Source organism: Carya illinoinensis, chromosome 9 (genome assembly GCF_018687715.1).
Source record: "Carya illinoinensis cultivar Pawnee chromosome 9, C.illinoinensisPawnee_v1, whole genome shotgun sequence".
Classification (NCBI taxonomy): Eukaryota; Viridiplantae; Streptophyta; class Magnoliopsida; order Fagales; family Juglandaceae; genus Carya; species Carya illinoinensis.
In genome coordinates this window covers 4,524,692-4,544,949 of record NC_056760.1, presented here as the reverse complement: position 1 = coordinate 4,544,949, position 20,258 = coordinate 4,524,692, and the positions used below count along the sequence as shown (strand labels likewise).

The 20,258-nt window shown below is 34.1% G+C and overlaps 2 protein-coding genes across 3 annotated transcripts; both read right to left on the bottom strand.

Moving 5' to 3' along the window:
• Window positions 1–302: 302 nt before the first annotated feature.
• Window positions 303–3,551, bottom strand: LOC122276397 (nuclear intron maturase 3, mitochondrial). Of its 2 annotated transcripts, none has more exons than XM_043086077.1 (2): window positions 1,045–3,551; window positions 303–585 (listed from the first exon to the last, which is right to left on the bottom strand). In XM_043086077.1, the coding sequence occupies exon 1, from the start codon at window positions 3,479–3,481 to the stop codon at window positions 1,157–1,159; it is 2,325 nt and encodes a 774-aa protein (XP_042942011.1). In that variant the 5' UTR covers window positions 3,482–3,551; the 3' UTR covers window positions 303–585; window positions 1,045–1,156. The 2 variants fall into 2 exon arrangements, with proteins under 2 accessions (XP_042942011.1, XP_042942012.1); XM_043086078.1 differs by lacking the exon at window positions 303–585 and adding an exon at window positions 666–813.
• Window positions 3,552–15,242: 11,691 nt separating this feature from the next.
• On the bottom strand, window positions 15,243–16,365 carry LOC122275269 (probable calcium-binding protein CML36). The gene has a single exon (XM_043084255.1). It carries the CDS (start codon window positions 16,210–16,212, stop codon window positions 15,520–15,522), a length of 693 nt encoding a protein of 230 aa, XP_042940189.1. The 5' UTR covers window positions 16,213–16,365; the 3' UTR covers window positions 15,243–15,519.
• Between the last annotated feature and the right edge of the window lie 3,893 nt (window positions 16,366–20,258).

The following is a 20,258-nucleotide window of genomic DNA, read 5'->3' as shown; positions in this document are numbered from 1 at the left end:
CTCAAATCAATCACTTCTCGAACCCTTTTTCTATGTGACAGTAGTGTCTAAAATAAAAAATAATATTTGCAATAGTAGTTGTACAAGCAGCGTGCAGTCGCTTTGAAAAAAATAAATTAATATCGAACCCATATGAATAAAAAAAAAAAAAAAAAAAAACTAACTTTTTAATCGTGGACCCTACTTTTTTTCAAAATGATTACGCAACGTTTACAATTCCACGACTGTATGTAGCATTGCCCGTCTAAAATATCATACACTCACCATGCTACCATTGAATCAGATATTGCAACAGTCAAGAATGAAATAATAGCATTCTTTATTAGACACGACTGTAAATCAACTCATTTTTTCAACAGAATCTCCTTCAACTCGTTTCTGTTTGGCCTGCCAAAAGATTAGCCTACGTAAACCAACAATATCGAAAAACGTATAAACTCAGTTTTTTATCAAAGTAATTCTTGCACGTTGTCTTTCTCTCTGAAATATTTTTGCCAGGTTTAAATAATAAAACCCACGACTGATTCAAAAATGGCATCTTCATTTGAAGCCAACCCATACAGAGCAGGGCAACAGCTGACACTCCTACAACCAAAAACCAGAGACTGGTTAAAAAACAAGTGTCCAATCTTGAAGTTTATTTATTAAAAAAAAAACTTAAGAAGTAAATTGAATTTTTGACAAGAGCCGAACATATATTAATATTCTCTAAAAGCACAATCGTTTTCTACTGTATTCTCTTTTACATGCATAGCCATCAAGACTCAAACCCACGCACTTCTGCTTCGTATCTTGGGGTATGAACATTGCACCCTACAATGACCCGTAATACACTTCGATAAAAATAATATTACATGCACACACAGAGAAATGAAGAAATTCTGGATAATGACTACTTGGAAAAGTTCTCTATGCATTCTTATTCTGACATATGCATGTGGATTCATCAACAAAAAAGTACCAATTGCACTTTTTTGTGGAATAGAAGTGGTAGTTATATTACTAACAAGGGAAATCCAGAAAATCAAAACAATTCACGCCTACCTGGCTTCATTTGAGAAGATATACATCAGAATTTGTTGGACAGGACTTCGAATTTTAGAAGCCTCCAGAACCAATTCATTCTTATAGAACAAAGCAGCAGAATGAGAAAAATTCAGTCCTCATCCACAAATGAAGTGCAGTCAATGTCTTGAAGGCTGATTTTCCCCATATACAAATCACTTATGTGATCAGAACAGAGAGGGAGGCACTTCCGATTGAGACTTTCATGAATCGCACCCATCCCAGGGACCCACTTCTCTTCATCTGATGGGTTCACGTTCAGACAGTTTTGAAGTAACCGTACCCGATAAAAAACAGTAGCCATTTGGTCACAGAAATGAGCAATGCAGGAACATGAAGGCTCATCAGAAGCCAATCTGATCAAAGCCAAAGATAAAGTCCCATCAACAGGCTTCGGATCCGAAAGATTTTTATCTCCCATCATTTTAACCTCCCTTTCTGTAGGGAAGTACACTTCTTCATTTCCATCCAAGTCAGAGACTTTTAAGTCTTTAGTGTAATGCTTCATGGCTTCACATTTGGTTGATTCATGCTTCTCAGCTAACGTCAATATGCAAGAGAACCTCAAGTGATAAGTTACAACAGTTTTGACCATCTTGAAGTTGTGACAGCAGCAGAAGAAATCCAGCCACCTCCTCCCTACACCTGCATACCACTTGATAATATCAGTATCCTCAAGAGCAATGAGTAACTTGATCGGCCTCGGGCGACCCATGCTGTTTGTAAACCCGGCCATCTTAACTGCCTTCCTAACAAGTTCTATAGGTGCATCAACTTTCATACACAGCCTCGTCAAATCCTCAACTGTTCTGTTAGCATACTTTAGTTCCTCTTCCTCCTCCACCCTCCTTTCTTCTTTCTCTAACTCCTTTCTAGCTTTGGCTGGACTCAAATGCTTGTCTATTTGCTCTTGGAACTTATCATAGGCTTTAACCAGCTCTTGGGGCAATTGATCTCTAATGTGCCTTAAAGAGAGAAAATCACCTGCTGTCAGCTTCCGGTGCCATTCCCAACGCTCTTCCAAGGACCCCAAGAAATCTCGGACTACTTCATCAGCCCAACTTCTGAAGATTTTTTGAACTTCATTTTCAATTTGGAATTCAAACGTAAACCCATCACATTGCTTCAACTTCTTAAAAACATGCTGCAATATTTTCAACCCCAACTTCTTCCTATTCCTCTCTCTAGCATTTTTCAATTCTAAAGTTCTAACCTCCTTCTGTCTGAGGTACTTCTTCCGTGCCCTAATTGCTTTTTCTGTCATAGGAGGATGCAAAACTGAAGGTGTAACCGCCTGTAGTTCCATGCCGAGAAAATTAATATTCTCAGATACTGCACTATGAATAGCTGTTTTCATCTTGTCCACCTTGAACTCCAATTTCCCTTCTAAATAATTCACAACCCAATTCTTCAAATCCATAGTCAACACCTTTGACCCCGAAGTTATCACTAATATCTCATCCAAGTACCTGACCACATATATCTTCGCTGGCTTATAAAACACACCGGTTGTTGAAACCAGTTCATTCGAATCAAATTTGAGATTCTCCTGATTTTTCAGAAGACGCTTATCTTGAATTTCCTTATCAAACCCATTAAAGTAAATATTAATGAAAATCGAACTCAACCCGGATTCTTGAGGAAACCCCCTTCCCAAATAACAACCACCCAATTCAATTCCCACCACCTCACATTCAAATAAGGTATTTATAATATTAATCAAAATCCTATCATTTATTTTCTCTTCGATAAACAAGCACAACCTATTTACATGCCGATCAACAAACATTTCACGATCAAATGAAACATTAAACCACCAACTAGGATTCTCTACTGATTTCTTAAGGTACCTAATCGCCGTGTGGCGCCCCATACCGACACGCCCACCGTAAGAAAACGTAACGAACCGCTCATCGTAAATAATTTCCAACACAATCCTAATAGCTTCAATCAAAACCTTCAGTTTCAAATTGGGCAAAACCAAAGACTCACCTTTCTTGCTCGAGGGCAGCATTGTGACACAACAAGCTTTAACATCGAACCTATTCTCGCAGAGCTCGCGGCCCATATCTGCGATATCGAACTGCTTGGAGACGGAGTGCAGAAGGGACGACGAGTCGGGAGGGTTAAGGGCATTGTTGGGTCGTGGGGTGGTGAGGTTTTGGCAGGCGGTGAGGAGGACGGTGGGCAAAGCGACGACGTTCTGGACGAGGTTTAAGAACTTGCCGTGGGAGTATTGTCTGAGCACCAGGAATTCTAGCTGGGGTTTAGTAAGGGGTTCAGTAGGGTCTGGGGTTGAAGGTAGTGTTTCGGGGACCGGTGAAGGATTCAGTAACAGATTTGAGAATAGCTTGAGAGAATAGCGAATTGAAGGCCTGAATCCAAGTGGGTTTATTCTTCTGAGGTGCATAAGCATTGAAGCAACAATGGTAAGGAAGTGGAGTGCGCCGCCTCCACTTCTTGAAATTGTTCGGAGGCTGGCTCTGTTTACAACGTTTAGATTTGGAGAGAGAGAGAGATTTGGGCTTGGACTTTACTTCTTCCTTTTCTTCGCAGTTTGGGCTTCTGGCCCTTCAAAGTACAATACTTCACATAGTGCTCCAGGTGCTTCCTATACTAGAAAATGGGCTATTCAGAGAAATCAAAATCTGGTATTTTTTTTTTTTTTCTAAGCAAATTTCCTTCATTAAGCAACAGTACATCAAAGTCTGGTAAAATTATACATGACTGGTGGGAGGATCTTTCCCATTGTAAAAGCTTAACAGGCATTGGGGAATACTAATAAAGGGTATATTTTCATAAAATTGCTTGGAAGTAGCCCATCGCACAATACTGTGTGCACATTAATTTTAAGATCGATGAAATTTTCTCACTTGTCTTTCTTCGAAGCTTCTTAGCAGATGCTTGATCTCTCTAATAATGGATTGCGTTGTCCAGTCTATTAGTTGTTTTGTGTTAGTAATTGCCTGCATAGCCTCCTTAGAATCACCTAAATGTAAATCTTTTTTAGGTGTATGGTTTGGGCTTCTTGAATAGCTATTAGCGCTATTGAGGCTTATCCAATATTTGGGTTTGTGCTGTGTATAAATGTTGTGTGGATAAAGACAAGAATCCCATTTTCAAACTTACACATACTATTGTTGCTATGCTACCATGGCTTCAGACTACTAAATCATATGTCAGTGAATGGAAGACTTTTGGTGGGAGTTGCCTTGCGATCTCTTCCTGATGGTATTTGGTTATCCATGCTTTGATGTGGTCATTGGCCCCGTTTGGTTACGTAATTCAGATGAAATGAAATATTTTAAATATTAATGAATAAAATATTGTTATAATATAATTTTTTAATATTAATTTTGTATTGAGATTTGAAAATATTGAATTGTTTATTATGTTTTATATAAGAATTTGAAAATGTTGTAATGATTAGATAAGATGAGATTGTTTGATTTTTGGTAACTAATCCAAGTGTTTTGAAAATTTTAGAGATAAACAGGTCAAGGGATGGGCTTAGTGAGCTGTGAATCACCTAATTGTCCATGACTAGGGTGGCAAAGAGTTGGAATGCTTGGATATCTTCCTCGTAAATTGGCAAATCAATTGCTAGATTGAGAATGATCTTGATCCAATTTGAAATTGATTGTTGGGTAAATTGAGCTATGTTAATGGGTCATTTTCATTGCCTCCACAGGATCCTTGAGAAGTGACAATTTAGAAACAAATGAGAAATAATTTCCTCTTAGTGTGGCATAAAGGAAAGATGATTTGGTCATCTTCTAGAGCTATAAAAATTTTTAAGAGAGATCTAGTAGGCAGTATGTTATGGTGGATTTTCCAGATGATAAGTTTTAGTCTATCTTGCAGTTTTAGTCTCCAAAGTTTCTTCCAAGTATTAGCAAAGTAATGAATGGGGTTATTATGGTGGGAGTTTATCATGGCTGCATAAATTGATTTGACATAAAAGTTTACAGTTGAGTGGTAATCTCCCACATTTCCGTCGATCATCTCCATCTCCTCTCCAAAATCAACCCACAATCAAACCACAATCTATTCAAAATCACAGTGAAACCCATCTCTGCTTGGTTGTCAAGAAAACTCAGGAAAACCAAAATCAGTGCCCTTATTGCTTCCAACATTTTCTCAACAACCAAACAAAACTGAAGCCAACACAAAACCAATTCAAACTACAGCAAGAAAAACAACAAGTCACGGGTTGTTGAACATGACCATTGTACACGAAAAAAACCAAAAATGGAAAGGGTTGTCGTGCAACTACCAAAAAATGGGATGTTCGTCATGCGACGACAGAGAGAAGTTGGGTTCCTCGTGTGACAACAGAGAGAGGGGCCCTCATCGTGGTAGTGGGGGCGGTTGTCGTGGCGGCGAGGGTTCCATGGAAGAGAATGAAACTGATTTTGGGTTGAGTCTGTGGGAGAGAGAATGGAGAGAAGGAAATTGCGCGTAATACTATGGGGAGAAGGCAGATGGTAGTGTTTGTGAGTTGTCTAAGTGGAAGTCACCCATTGGACTGCTATTGATAGGGAAAAAACAGTTCAACCAATGTTAAGATTAACTCTTTTTAAGCAACTAGATATATCGTAAGTTATAATTATTACATTTGATTTATTTATTTATTTATTGTTAATGATTTTTGTTTTCAATGGCATAGGATGAAGCATGCAATTATATTTCCCGTGTTAAAAGATGTTTCCACGTTTGAATTTTGAGTAATGTTATATATAAATTTATAATCTACCGTTAAAAAAAAAAAATTATATAGGTCCCACTCTTTATCCCCACTTTTAAGAGTACACAGGCATGTAGCATGCTCTATGCCTACACAATTTATTTTCTGTTATGAAACTATCGAAAAGTAAAGAGAGAGATAGAACTCAGAGAAGTTATGAAACTTATGAATTTCTTAAAGAATTCAACGATATATATAGGCGTACAAAGGGAACTATGCTAGCTTACTATGCAATACTATGCTGGTACTATGCACTGTGCTATGTCGGACATTCATTATGCCAGTTACTATGCAGTACTATGCTGGCACTATGCACTGTGCTATGTCGGCCATTTACTATACCAGTTACTATGCAGTACTATGCTGGCACTATGCTGACACTATGCTAGCACTATGCACTTGACGACTAGATAAATGTGGTCATACAATTCAAGATAGTTTATAACACTTCCCCTTTGGATGACCATATTTAAAGAATATTTCTCGTTAAAACATTGCCAAAGAAAAACCCTGTGGGAAAAAACCAATGGCGAAAGAAAAAGAGTACAGTATTCATGTGTATCGCCGAGTGCTTTAGGATTGCCTCATTAAAACCTTGCAAAGGAAAACCCAATGGGATAAAACCTTAGCGAAGGAAAAAGAGTACAATCAGCACAAGTCTTCAAGACATTACTTCCACTGAAAAGTGCATGATAACAGGTCTTCAAACCTCCGCATTCCAATGTTCTGCATAATCTTCTTAAATGTTGCAGTTGGTAATGCTTTAGTGAATAAATCTGCCAGATTTTTACTTGACCGTACCTTCTTGATATCAATTTCAACTTTCTTCTCATGAATTGCAATGACTTCTTGTGTGTATCTGAAAAATAACTCACATCTGTACATCCAACTAACTGTGGACTTGATCCATGTTGATAAAATAATCTCAACTGGATCTTTCTGCTCATCACTACTTTTCTGGAGTTGTACTCTTCTAGAGTTCTTATAAATAACACAGTTAGTGGAGAATTCATCAACATTAAACCGCTAATCTCATTTTTTAATAAAAACGGTGGCCAGCCTTTTAAGATCAGACAAGCATCGCGGATTTTCAACTCCTCTGTAGGTGTCAGGCGTGCTGTCAAGCACCGCAGCTGTCAGGCGCCGCAGAGCTATGAAGCTATATTCCATCTCTTTTCTCTTGCTTCACGAGAGATGTTGTATCATAATTTTCTCTATAAAAGAGATATTCAGCTCATCTTCATTCGCATCTCATCTTCTTCACTTTTCTATAATCATACTGTATTTTTACTCTGCAATTTCTTTCTGCATTGTTATCCTACAATCTCTCTCTGCAATGGCTCAGCAATCTTCTCAGGGTCAATATATGAGGTATTCGGCACCTCGTTCATCAGCTGTTCCTGCTTCTACCACAAGTGTTATCATGCAATATAATGATCTGACTCGTAAGTCAGATAATGAAGCTATCTATGAGCTTGTGAGTCTCGGTACCCGATACTTATCATCCATTGTCGCATTTTCTCAGCAACTGCAATCCAGAACTTGTGGAGTTGACGATCTCCACGAGAATATTGTTATACTTCAGCGACTTCTTCTAGAGTCCAACATGAAGATAGAATCAATAAAGAAAGAGAATAGGAATTTAAAATCCTTGCTTAAATCTTCTTTTCGATTGCCCACCCCTTTAGATAGGGATGCTATGCAGATTCTTGAAGAACAAGAGCGTTTAAAGAATGAGGTAAAGTGTCTCAAATTTTTGTAATTCTTGCTTCAAGATAATAAAATAATATTTCACAAATATTCATATTTGTGTTTCTATCTTTTGGTAGATGTTCTGTGTGCTCCCTTTTATTTCTTCTTTAATAATGCACACTTCATATCAAACTCATAATATGAATCTGAAATACTAATTGTATTAAAAGATGGTATTTCATAACTAATAACATCATTCATCTTCCCCTTGAAGCCGCAATGGTTTCAGATTTATATTTCAAATATATGCAGTTTTTATGAGCTCTTCTGGAGACTCAATAACATTTAAATCATATATATAAATTGCAATAATAGCTTGTTTTCATTTGCGTTTGGATTACTTTAGATCATATAAGGATCTTTGAAACTTGATAGAATACATATTTCCAGATGTATTCATATTAGAAAATTCAGACATTTTCTATCCTTCAGGGATTTTCATATATATATCAAGATCCAATAATCCATATAAATATGCAGTTAATCAGGCATATCCAAACTCTCGGTAACTTTCAAGCTAATAAAAATCTCAATATGATTTCAACCACTTTAAAATTATATCAATATTGTTTTTTCGAGAAACTAACTTGTGATTTCTATATCACATTTTCAAATTAAAAGTTTCAGGCTTTTTTATATCATGTATATAAATATCCACTGATATTTAATAAAAATCACATCTTTAGGTGTTTGGACTCCAAGTCCATATTTATCACATTTTACTTAGTGATATAAATTCTGCAGGAATTGAGAAACTGACTCTTGATTTATATATCACATTTTTATTTCCTTTCCATAAATACCCACTGACATTCAACAAGCATCACCTCTTTAGGTGTTTGGACTATAAGTCCCGATGCATCATATTTTACTAATGAATCAATTCTGCAGGAATTGTTTCTTTCAAATTTGGCCTATATTTTATGTCGTATTCTTCGACGATTCTTGATTCACTTTCATCATTACTTCTGGTAATGTCAATTGCCATCTCATATGGAAATACATTGTCGACAACAATTTTATTTCTATCCATAATTTCTCCATTATTCATGAAATGTAACGAGATCTCGTTATTTTCAGGTACCTGTCCCTCTTCAAGGGAAGACATTTTCATGAAAAACCTCTTCAGGAGGTACTCTTCAAGAGTTTATATAGGAGAATTTTATACAGAGAATTTGGATGGACTTTATTGCTTGTTTTGTGGGTATGACCTCTTCAGGAGTACCAAATTATTTGTGCCTTTCTCTTTTGAGATACTCTATCTTTTGTATCGATAAGTCTCACATGCCTTTATACATGTCTTTAGACTGCTAAATTTCTTAATTGTCCTACAGGGACTTCAATCCTCGCTGGAATTTTAGCAGCTAGAATATGAGACATTTTATCTTATTGTATCCAAAATTTAATTATCATCTGAACTTCTGATTCACATATGATAATCAAGATAACGTCGAATAATTTCATCTTATTTGTTTTAAGCAAATTTTTCTTTTCATTTCTGGTGGTAAAACTTTATAGTAGAAGAATCTTCTGGTTCTTTTATGGACGTCCATATGAAAATCATTCGACTTATCGCAATTGATTTTGGATGATCAAGATAAACATGAAAAGATACAAATATTTTGAATCATATCACATTTTGATGCATCATAATATTTGATTCAATAATTTGTATAATATCATCTCAAAGAGAAAGCTTACAGCTTTTCCAATATGAGCTTCTGGCCCAAAAAGATATTCATTATCACGTCCAATCTCTTAGTTTCTTTGAATGAAAAACATCATTCTTTTCACTTCAGGGAATAGAATGATATAAATTTATTATCATTCAATTCAGGGAATGATGTAGATCTAGTAAGACGTGAATAATGATTCTTATCAAAAACTCATTATTTTGCTCAGTCACTAAAAAGACCTGACACAAATTTAGAATATATTGTGAACGTTTGCATTTAATATTACTACTTCAGGAGCATACTCGATATTGCTACTTCAGGAGCACATTCGAGACGTTCATTCAAATATATATTCTTTCCACAATTTCAATTATGCAACTTCAGGTGCATAAATCATAATGAGTTTTTGGTACAAGTATCACTCATATGAGATACTCAATAAAATTATTGATTTAGGGCGATCCTTCAGGGATGCTCCATTTCCATTCTCAGATAAATCATATCATCAATAATTTATAACAAGTATAAATGAATAAATAAAATTTTCATTACTACAAAACATTGCAGAATATAAAAATATTTTATAATAAGATAAAGGAAATACATTAATTAAAAAGGAACACTTTCATGATCAACTCTACCACTAGAATCCTTAAAGAATTCAGAAACATCAAGACTTGTAATATCTTCTCCATCTATAGAATCTAAAGCATATGATGGTTCAGTAAAATTTGTTTCAAATTTCTTTGTTTTTTCTTTTATAGAAGATTGATATAAGTCAACCAAGTGCTTATCTGTACGACATATACGAGCACAATGTCCAGTCATACCACATCTATGGCATCTATCTTCATCTTTTTTTAAAAATTTGTTTTGGGGACCTTTGCCATTCTCTGAGTTGAACCACTTCTGGTGGTACGGTGTATATCTATTATTGTCCCTTTTAGTGTGGTCACTTCTAGGACCTCCACTTCTATAGTTTTTCCTACCACGTCCACACCCTCGTTTTCTTTGAAAAGATGCACCATTCGCTTTTGAGAATGATGTAAATCTAGTACCATTCACTTCAGAAAATGATATAGAACCAGTAGGACGTGACTGGTGATTTCTTAACAAAAACTCATTATTTTGCTCAGCTAATAGAAGATAAGATATAAGTTCAGAATATTTTTTGAACTTTCGCTCTCGATACTGCTGCTGCAGGAGCACATTCGAGGCATGAAAAGTAGTATATGTCTTCTCTAACAAGTCATCATCAGTGACTTTTTCACCACATAATTTCAATAGCGAGCTAATTTTAAAGAGTGCAGAGTTATACTCACTAACACTTTTGAAGTCTTGCAATCTCAGGTGCATCCAATCATGACGAGCTTTTGGGAGGATTACAGTTTTCTGGTGTTCATATCTCTCCCTTAAATCATTCCACAAAATAAGTGGATCTTTCACCGTTAGATACTCAGTTTTTAATTCTTCATGAAGATGGTGCCGAAGGAAAATCATTGTCTTAGCACGGTCATGCAGGGACCCTTGATTTCCTTCTTTAATTGTATTTCTCAGGTTCATCGCTTCCAGATGGATCTCAGCATCAAGGATCCAAGATAAATAATTTTTTCCAGAAATGTCAAGAGCAATGAATTCCAATTTTGTAAGATTTGACATTTTTTACATATATAAATCAGGAATATAAAAATATTTTGAAAAGCTTACTTGAAGTAGAGGACTACTAGCTTCAAAATCGTCAGAACTTTCGTGCTGATAACGTGTTATGAAACTATCGAAAAGTAAAGAGAGATAGATTTATTATAAAACTTTCTAAAATGAGAGAGAGAGATAGAACTCAGAGAAGTTATGAAACTTATGAATTTCTTAAAAAATTCAACGATATATATAGGCGTACAAAGGGAACTATGCTAGCTTACTATGCAGTACTATGCTGGTACTATGCACTGTGCTATGTCGGCCATTCATTATGCTAGTTACTATGCAGTACTATGCTGACACTATGCACTATGCTATGTCGGCCATTTATTATGTCAGTTACTATGCAGTACTATGCTAGTACTATGCTGACACTATGCTAGCAGTATACACTTGACGACTAGATAAATATAGTCATACAATTCAAGATAGTTTATAACATTTTCTTATTTTTACGACCACCACCTAAGTTACCAATTTTGGCAATCACTTCATAGTACTCCACTTATTATTTTAGTAAGTCAAATTTACCCCTAAAGAAAATCAGAAAGATAGTATAAACCTATAATTTTTTTTAAAAAATAAACCATTAAAAGTAAAACCAATTGGAAATAGTACAATTTTGTATTTACTTCGTTTTAAATATTATAATTTGATAAAATTAAAAAAAAAAAAATTACAGCAAAACTTGGATACTAGTTTGAGAGTATGATGTACACACTCCATACGTAGTAGCAGGAGCATGTCTTAATCAAATTTTCATACATCAGGTTGTAGGGTGCGCGCTTGTCGTTTTTGCCAGAGTCATGTTACAATGAATGGGGTGGGACATCGATGCCCTACCCTGCCCAAGTGCCCATAAAATATTTTCAACTTTTCAACCTTCAATCAATTAGTATGAATGCAGGCTGTTTTGTTTTGTTGTGCTGTGTTTTCTGCATGGTCCATTTTTACAAAACATCCCATTTTATATCATTTTATTTAATTATTATAATTTTTTTAAATTTTTATATAAAATAAAATAAATAATTTATTTTTTTTAAAATTTCAATATAAAAATAATATTAAAACAATATATTCAAATAATATTTTATTTAATTTTTAATTTTAATCTCAACTCATCTCAACATATCTAAAAACAAACAAGATCGTCTAATTTGAATTTAAAAATTAGATGAAATCATTTTAAATAAGATATTATTATTATTATTTTGAAATTTGAAAAAAATTAAATTTAAATTTAAATTTAAAAAAATTAAATTTTTTATTATATTTTATATGAAAATTTTTAAAAAATTAGAATAATAAAATAAAATAGAGTTAAAGATAAGGTGAAATCACCATCCAGACTAGCCCAAGTCTATCTCATGTCGACAAGGCATTGGCGTGAATTTACTTGCTACTCTGCTTTTGGGTTTGCCCCGATTTTGACTTTGCTTTTTTCAGCAAGTTTTCTACACGCAAAGTGACAAAAACGCGAATCGAATTGCTCATATCAAACAGTATAGCAACCCTGTCTACTGATATTTTTTACCCATCAGTGCAAACTCTGAACTCAGTCTTGGGTTTTTGGGTATTCTGCATCGGCTGCTGCAGCGCGCACGAATCCAATAATATTTATCGTATTAAAGGTCTCCAGTTCATAATTTCAATTCCTAGCGTGAAATGACCCAAAGCAAAAGTATAAATCCACTGCCTTGTCATTGTCGACAACAGAAGTCCAGCCAACCTTTTTTTCTCTCTTCTGTCCTCTTTAACTGATGGGAAAAGGCCAGGAAGTTTCCGGGAAAGTTGAAACCCTGGAAAATGTCACAAGCAGGACCACCAGAGGCCCATAACTTCGGAAAAAACACCCTCCCTTAAGTCCATTTTCCCAAAAATATTTTTATGTTTTAACTTAAAATTTTGTTTTTATCATAATATTTCTCACTTTAAACTCAATTGTTAAGAGTACAGAAATCTCTCACCGATGGTGATTTTCGTACAAATAAAAAAATATTCATTCCTTGATTATTCAAAAAAAGTAATGGTTGTTTTGTAGTGAGATGCAATTTCTGAACTTTTCATCCCCTCCATTTGCATACAAGGAAAACCCCATCACAATCATATTCAGTCCGGAACAGCCGCAGACTCCACGCCAAACCGCCCATATTCCTTGACTTTTCAGCCGATGGACCTAAACTAAAACATGGGCTATCAAGTTCTCGTACTTTTTCATTGATTGGTGGCTTACTTCAGGTTGAGGATCTACCAAACAATACTTATCCATGAATCAATCTGTGGGTCATTCCTTCTATGTATTAGTTAGCAAGTCGTTATTATCAAAATTAATATTGAATCTTACATGGATTAATGACCATTTCCTAATCTCTCTGCTGCTTCCTTCTTTAAAACATGTACTTCTGCCAAAGAACGAAAAAGCCTCCGTTCTTTGGCAGAAGTACATGCTTTGAAACTATGCATTTATATATATATATATATATATATACGTGAAATATACGAGAAAATGAAGATTTGATTAAAGCATTCTCTGCATCTCCCAACCCTCCACTCCACCATCCTTTGACACCATGACCGACAGCAACACACGGGCAACCAACAAAAGAAGGCTGGTGTTAAGAAATTCGTTCTTCTTTCACATTCTCCTGACTAATCAAAGTTAATATCACAGCTTTACCGGAATATAATTTTATTAATATTTTAACGTATCATGACCGGTATTATCTTGCGTATGCCTATCCACATGAAGGAAAACTCATGAAAATTATGAAGATGGAAACTATTTCAACACCATGATTACATAATTCATTGAAATTCTAATCACATCTCTACTACTTTTCTTTTTATATATAAAATGTCTTGGAGTCATAAATCCGTGAGGCGAAAAAGGACGTATATTTCAGGCAAAATGCTCGCCGCTAAAAATTTAGAATTGACTTATTGTAATCTTTCGATAAGCTTTAAGCTTATTATTAAAATGGATGTCACGTATTAATGTTGTTTTCATATATATTAAGTACCCAATATCAATATAGTGGGCATAAAGATGAATGAATTTAGTGAGAGGAAACAAACTAAAGGAAGAGGCATAGAATCAATATAATGATGTAAGGACCTATACCATCAAAGGGCCTTTTATATTCGCATTTTCTACAAGATTTGTTGTTTACTTGGTAACGTAACTCAGTGGCAGATATTGTGCTATCCCATCATGTACACATACAGTGACTCATGATTTTCATTTATTGTATGCATCATGCATAGCACTAGCCCCATGATCCAAGTGGAGACTAGAGGGTGCCAATTGCCATGGCCCCTGCCCACCCCAAGAAATATTAACAAAATTTATTTAACTGAAAAAATAGTTTTATTTTCAAAAGATTTCAAAACCCTCTCGAGATTCTTAAAAATAAAATAAAACTCTCTTTTTAACTATATTCCATCCAAAATTTTGAGTCTCCATAAAATATAAAACATAATTAAACATAATTTCTTTTTACTGTATAAACATTTATCACTAATGTGATAGTCTTGTTGGTACGAACTAATATTTTATGGCTTCGAAATTAGAAATTTAAGTCAGGACATAAGTTGAAACTATTTGTGATAGTAAAATCTGATATTTTATTTGGAAGTGTTGTAGCAACAAGCTCACTTTTTGAACAATAGTTATGCCTCAAACCGAACGTTTTGCAATGGAGAGGGGTTCTTAACTTCTTATAATCACGCCTAGTGATGATTGCTATGCTAGTCGTCCCAACTTCTCCTATGCGAAGAAAAAAAAAACTATATAAACATTTGTTGTGTTCACATTCTCCCCTTTTCAATATTTTTATTTTCCTTTATAAATAAAATGTACACTTGCGCGCACACATATACACATATTACCACCGTAGAATATATTGAAGCAATTTTGTAATTTATTATTTTTAGATTTATTCATACTCTTATTTTCATTTAATTGTTTTTTGTATATTGGATACTATTGTGCACCTCTCCTTTCCACAAATTGGAAAGAGTCGAATGTGATTTCTTCAATTAGCATTTGAGCAAAGTCACTCTGATATTGCCAAACATTTTATTGGGTCATGGATGGTGTTTATTTCTTGCATTAAATATATATATATATATTCTTTTAATTTATATTTATTCTGATAATGTAATTATTTTGCTTAATAAAAATAGATTATTTTGATTCCATTTAATTTTTTTTTTCTTATTTCAGTTTGAAGATCAATTTCTTGTTTCTTTTTATTTATTTATTTCAACTATGGTGAAATAATTCGACACTTAAAAAAAAAAAGGGGGAAAACAGTCAACAAAAGTTAATATTCATACGTAAAAGCAGAACACATATTCTCTACTTGAATTTTGAGCAACGACGGCCGTCGATTTTACCATCGTCAAGACTCGTGATCTCAATACCCTTCGATCGCGCTCGCCCCACATTAAAACCGTACAACCAAAATGGAAACACTATAAAATACAAAGGATTTTCATTATCTTGAGAATCGGGAATCGGGAGCCACATCATCGCGTCATCATCATCATCGTACATATATGATGGTAGATATCATCACTTCATCTCTGCAGCTCCATCATAAGCGAGAAGTCCTCGAAGCACACAAACCCGTCGCCGTTCTTGTCCACCCCGGCTATCATGCGCCGGCAGTCCTCTAACGTGCACTGTTCGTCCCCCATGGCCGTGAAAAATCCCCACAGCTCCTCCGCCGTGATCCTCCCGTCGTGATCCGTGTCGAAGATATCGAACGCCTCGCGCAGCTCCGAGTCGCAAGCCGGTCCGCAAGCAGAGCCGAACCGGTTCAGCAACGTTTCCATGCTTATGTGCCCGTCTCCGTCCCGATCCACCTCGCTCAGCATCATCTTCACTTCCTCCTCGCTCAGAGGCTCGACTCCGATCCGGCTCAGAAGAGCCTGCAGCTCTTTTCTCGACACTAACCCGTCGTCATCTCTGTCTGTGAGCCTGAAAGCTTGCGCAAGTTCGACGTTCATATCGGCCGAGGAATCGGACCAGTTACCCAATATCTCGGGCAAAACACTCTTGGGGGTACCAAGATTGGTGATGCGGGCGCCGGAACCAGGCTTTTGGAGTGACGTGGATGCTTCGGAACTCGATGTCGACGACGTCCTGGAGCCGAAAGAAGATGGGTCGGACCTGGATACAGAGGACCGGTCCTTTTTGGACCGAAATAAGCGCGTCGGGCTGACAATGAGGTTCTTCGGGTTGAGTTGGTTGATCTTGACGAGCTTCATGGCAAAAATGAAAAACCCAGAAAGGCAAAGAAACAGTAGGAAGAGAACGTAGAGAGAGGAAATAAAGGAAGAAGAGAGGTTTGAGTGGAAAGAAGGTGGAAGGATGGGTGTTAAATGCTTGGAATGAAGGGAGTGGCATGGCAGCTTCGAGGAAGCTTCCTATGAGCATTTCAAGGACGTATATATATGTAATTTTAAAATCCAGCTGTATCATTTTAAAATATAAAATAAGTATATTCTGATATTAATATACACGACAACATTAAGAATTTTTTTTTTTTAATTTTTTGATAAAGGCGGTGAGAGGTTTTAATCTCAGATTTTTTATTAGTAATCGGTTGATATGCCATCAAGTCTGTGCACGTGACAGGATCAAATTTCGTTGAATGAGCCATATCAATTGGCTGATGAGATATCATAAGGGTGAAAATTATTTATTATTTTTTGTTTATTTGATGAAACGATGAATCATATTTTTTTTTATAAATAGTAAATTTAATTGGAATGAAAATGCTAAGAAATCAAGGAATTTAATTCGAACTTCAACCACAATACTAATTACCAAGATAAAATAGTCGTCTATGTGTAAATGTGATAGTTGGATTTGAGTGTTGAGATATATTGTGAATAGTAGTAAAAAAGTAAATAAAAAATAATAATAGAATATTAAATAGTAGTAAATAGTAATAAAAAATAAATTAAAAGTAAAAATAAAATAATGAATAGTACTTAAGTATGTTGAGAAGTGTTAAGATACTCTCAATACTTAATTGTAATATTTTTTAAACTATTTAATATTTAATAAATACCCTAATATTTATGTGGAGGATTTTACTATGCCACTTTGCCTATTTTATTTGGTTGTGTGTGAATGTTGGGTTACTACCGAATATTAGGAGAATACGTAAAAAAAATAATAATAATAAATGATACACGCTTAAGTCTTTTTATGATTTTATTTTAAAATAAAGATATTTATATAAAATGATGTTATATATATAAGTTTTTTTTATACAAATTATATTCATTTAAAATATATGTATATACATTATAATAAAAGAGTTGCATGTCTATCATTTTTTTAAAATTATTATGATTAAAACGAGTAATTATTAGCGAATACATACTAAAAAAATCAACATTTATTAGTTATATAATCAATTTCGATTAAAGAAAAGTTTGCATTATACAAATTTTGAAAAAAAAAAAAAAAAAAAAACAATTGTTAGGTGAGAATCTAATCTTCGATTCTCCAACCAGGTGATGAATGTCCTGTAAAGATCTCATCTGCCCCTTTGACTGGCATTGCCTCCTCAAACGGCTCTTTGTTTTACTTTTCATTTTGTTATTTAGACAATAATACCTTTACACTCATTTCCTATTGTTTTGTTATCATTTGTCTTTTTTTTTTTAATTTGAATTAAAAATATTAAGACATGACCTTCTTACATAATTTAAAAGAAAATAAACTCAACTAACCAACTAATCATATAATGTAATTAAAAATAAATTTAATTTTATAAAAATTAATTTTCTATTAAATTATGTAAGAAGGTCATGTTCTAATATTTTTAATCCAAATTTAAATAACAAAAGAAATCAAAAAAAAAAGTTAAATAAAAAACAATAATAATAAAAGATTAAAGGTATCATTACCTTCGCTATTTTGGCAAGAGAGAGAGGGAGTGATCTCCTTTTTTATTTGGAAAAGAAAAAGGTACAGAAATCTAGCATGAATATGGCTTCACTCATTTATTTCAACTCATACTTTGCTTTTTTTTAGGTAAAATATAACAATTACATGCATGAGCTGTTTACCTAAGATGAGATTATCAAAATGGAACATCGCTTGAATGTAATTATAACTACTTTTGGCACTTTTCGATGGTGGTTAGAGCTCATGCACGATCTAAAGTATGATAAATAAATGCATAAGATGAATTCTTAAAATATTTATTAGTGTTCATTTGAATTTATGAAGAATCATTAAATTCTCGATAAATATTATTTGATCCATTTTATTTGTTTATATCTATTATTTGGAAATTAACAAAATTTCTAAAATATCTCAATGGTGCAGATGCAATATATTATTAAGCTTAAAACTCGTCTAACACGAGCCCTCTTTTTTTAGGGGGTTCCAGTCTATTTTCAAACTTCTATTTGCCTTATTATTGATTTCATTCATCTCTTATTCAAAATAATCGAGATTGCCACAATTATGAAATAACCCAAGTATCATGGCCCAGATCAGGTTTTTGGAAGAGAACTACTACAAATATAAAAAAATTATATAAAGTAAATTTACAAATTAATATGAGTTTCATGGAATCTGTTAGATTTAGTTTATAATAAAAGTAAATTTATATCTGACATATCACATCAAATTATATCAATTTGTAAGTTTACTTTCATATAAGTCTTATATAAATAAAGTATTTTTGTTTTCAGTTATGTTTGTTCTATGGAAAATAAGAGATCTGGGAGGATGAATAATGTCAATGATGGATGGGGGTAGAACAAGGTTGGTCAGGCATGGGAGCATGAATAATCATCACTGGTGATAAGACACCCATGCATTGCATTTGATAGCGTATTGTTAAGAAATAAATCTCACGTTGTCTGTAGATAAAATTCTGAGTATGTTTATAAGATTAAAAACAAACCTCACTTCTTGAATCGATTTTATGTGTATCAGGCTTATAAATTTTTTCAACTACCTCACCATCCTTAACAACCACATCAATGACAATTTTCTCAATGAATACTATATACAGTTTTATATTTGATAAATTCGTGCATTTTTATTGGAAATCTATTATTAGTAAAATAAAATTTTAATATAAATTCATTATTAAAATTATAAATTGATTAACTTTTTTTGAAAAGCGGATGAGTGTTGCATAACTCAATCCTACGATGCATGCACTTTTTTCGTACCCACAATTAACAAAAACGGTGTGGAACTTCCGAGAATGTTTTGTCGGATTAATGTGGGAAAAAGCCTCACAAAGTCACAATGACGTGTAAATTAGGAAAATGTTTAATTAGTGACTCCTGACTTTGATCCGACCGACTCATCCATACTTAAAAGCTAGCTGAGAAAATCCAGTTCATGAGTTCACATTTCCTCCCAAAGCATTCAACCATCTACCTACACTTCTACCTCTGTAAATAATAGTTTTATTGTTCACATTTAAAATGGTAGCTGAGTCTTTCCATGAGTAGGGTGAGGCTGAGTCTAAAGAGACTTTACTCAAACAGCTGCTGAAGAAGCTGCAAGGTAGGTGGGGGCATCAGTTCAAAGCTGTGTTTGGTAAGTGAATTTTATTATTATCTGTAAATAATTTATTATTGTTTCCATATCATCTAAAATTACATCTAAACGTAGTCTAATTGTAACTTAATAGACACTTCAGGCACTTATAGAATTCAAGGCGCAGAAAACTGCATTTCAAGGAAAAAAAAATAATAAAAAAGAGGATAAAGTTCTTATCCAACTGCCGATCAGAGAAATAAATGGTCGAAGTTGGGCTTATATTAGCCATATTCTATCAAGATCGCCATGAATATACAAAGCATCTTTTAAGTTGCATTGACTGTGAATGACGTTCCCGACTGTTAATATGGACTTATTAATAGTAAAACCCCATTGTCACGGATTGATATGGACTTAATCGAGTTACAACTATTCATCCATCAGCGCATAGACTTGTTACAAAATATATTACTAATACATTTACATTTTCAAGATTATTATATAATAAATAAGGTTACATAAAGAGTAAATTAAGATTGATAGACAATAATAATTCATTGTCCATAACCTTAAATCATGGCCATAATTTTATAAATAGTAAACGTTAATTACGGAGGAAATCCAATTCAAACAAGTTGAAAAATGAAAAAGATAATCCTGACTTTACTACTACGTCTTTTCTCTCTTTCACAACCACATGAATTTCAAAGAGGAATGGCCGCGTGGTTGATATTGAATTGAAGCCAGCATATCTCCTTATTTCAAACTCGATCCCTTATTGCAACAG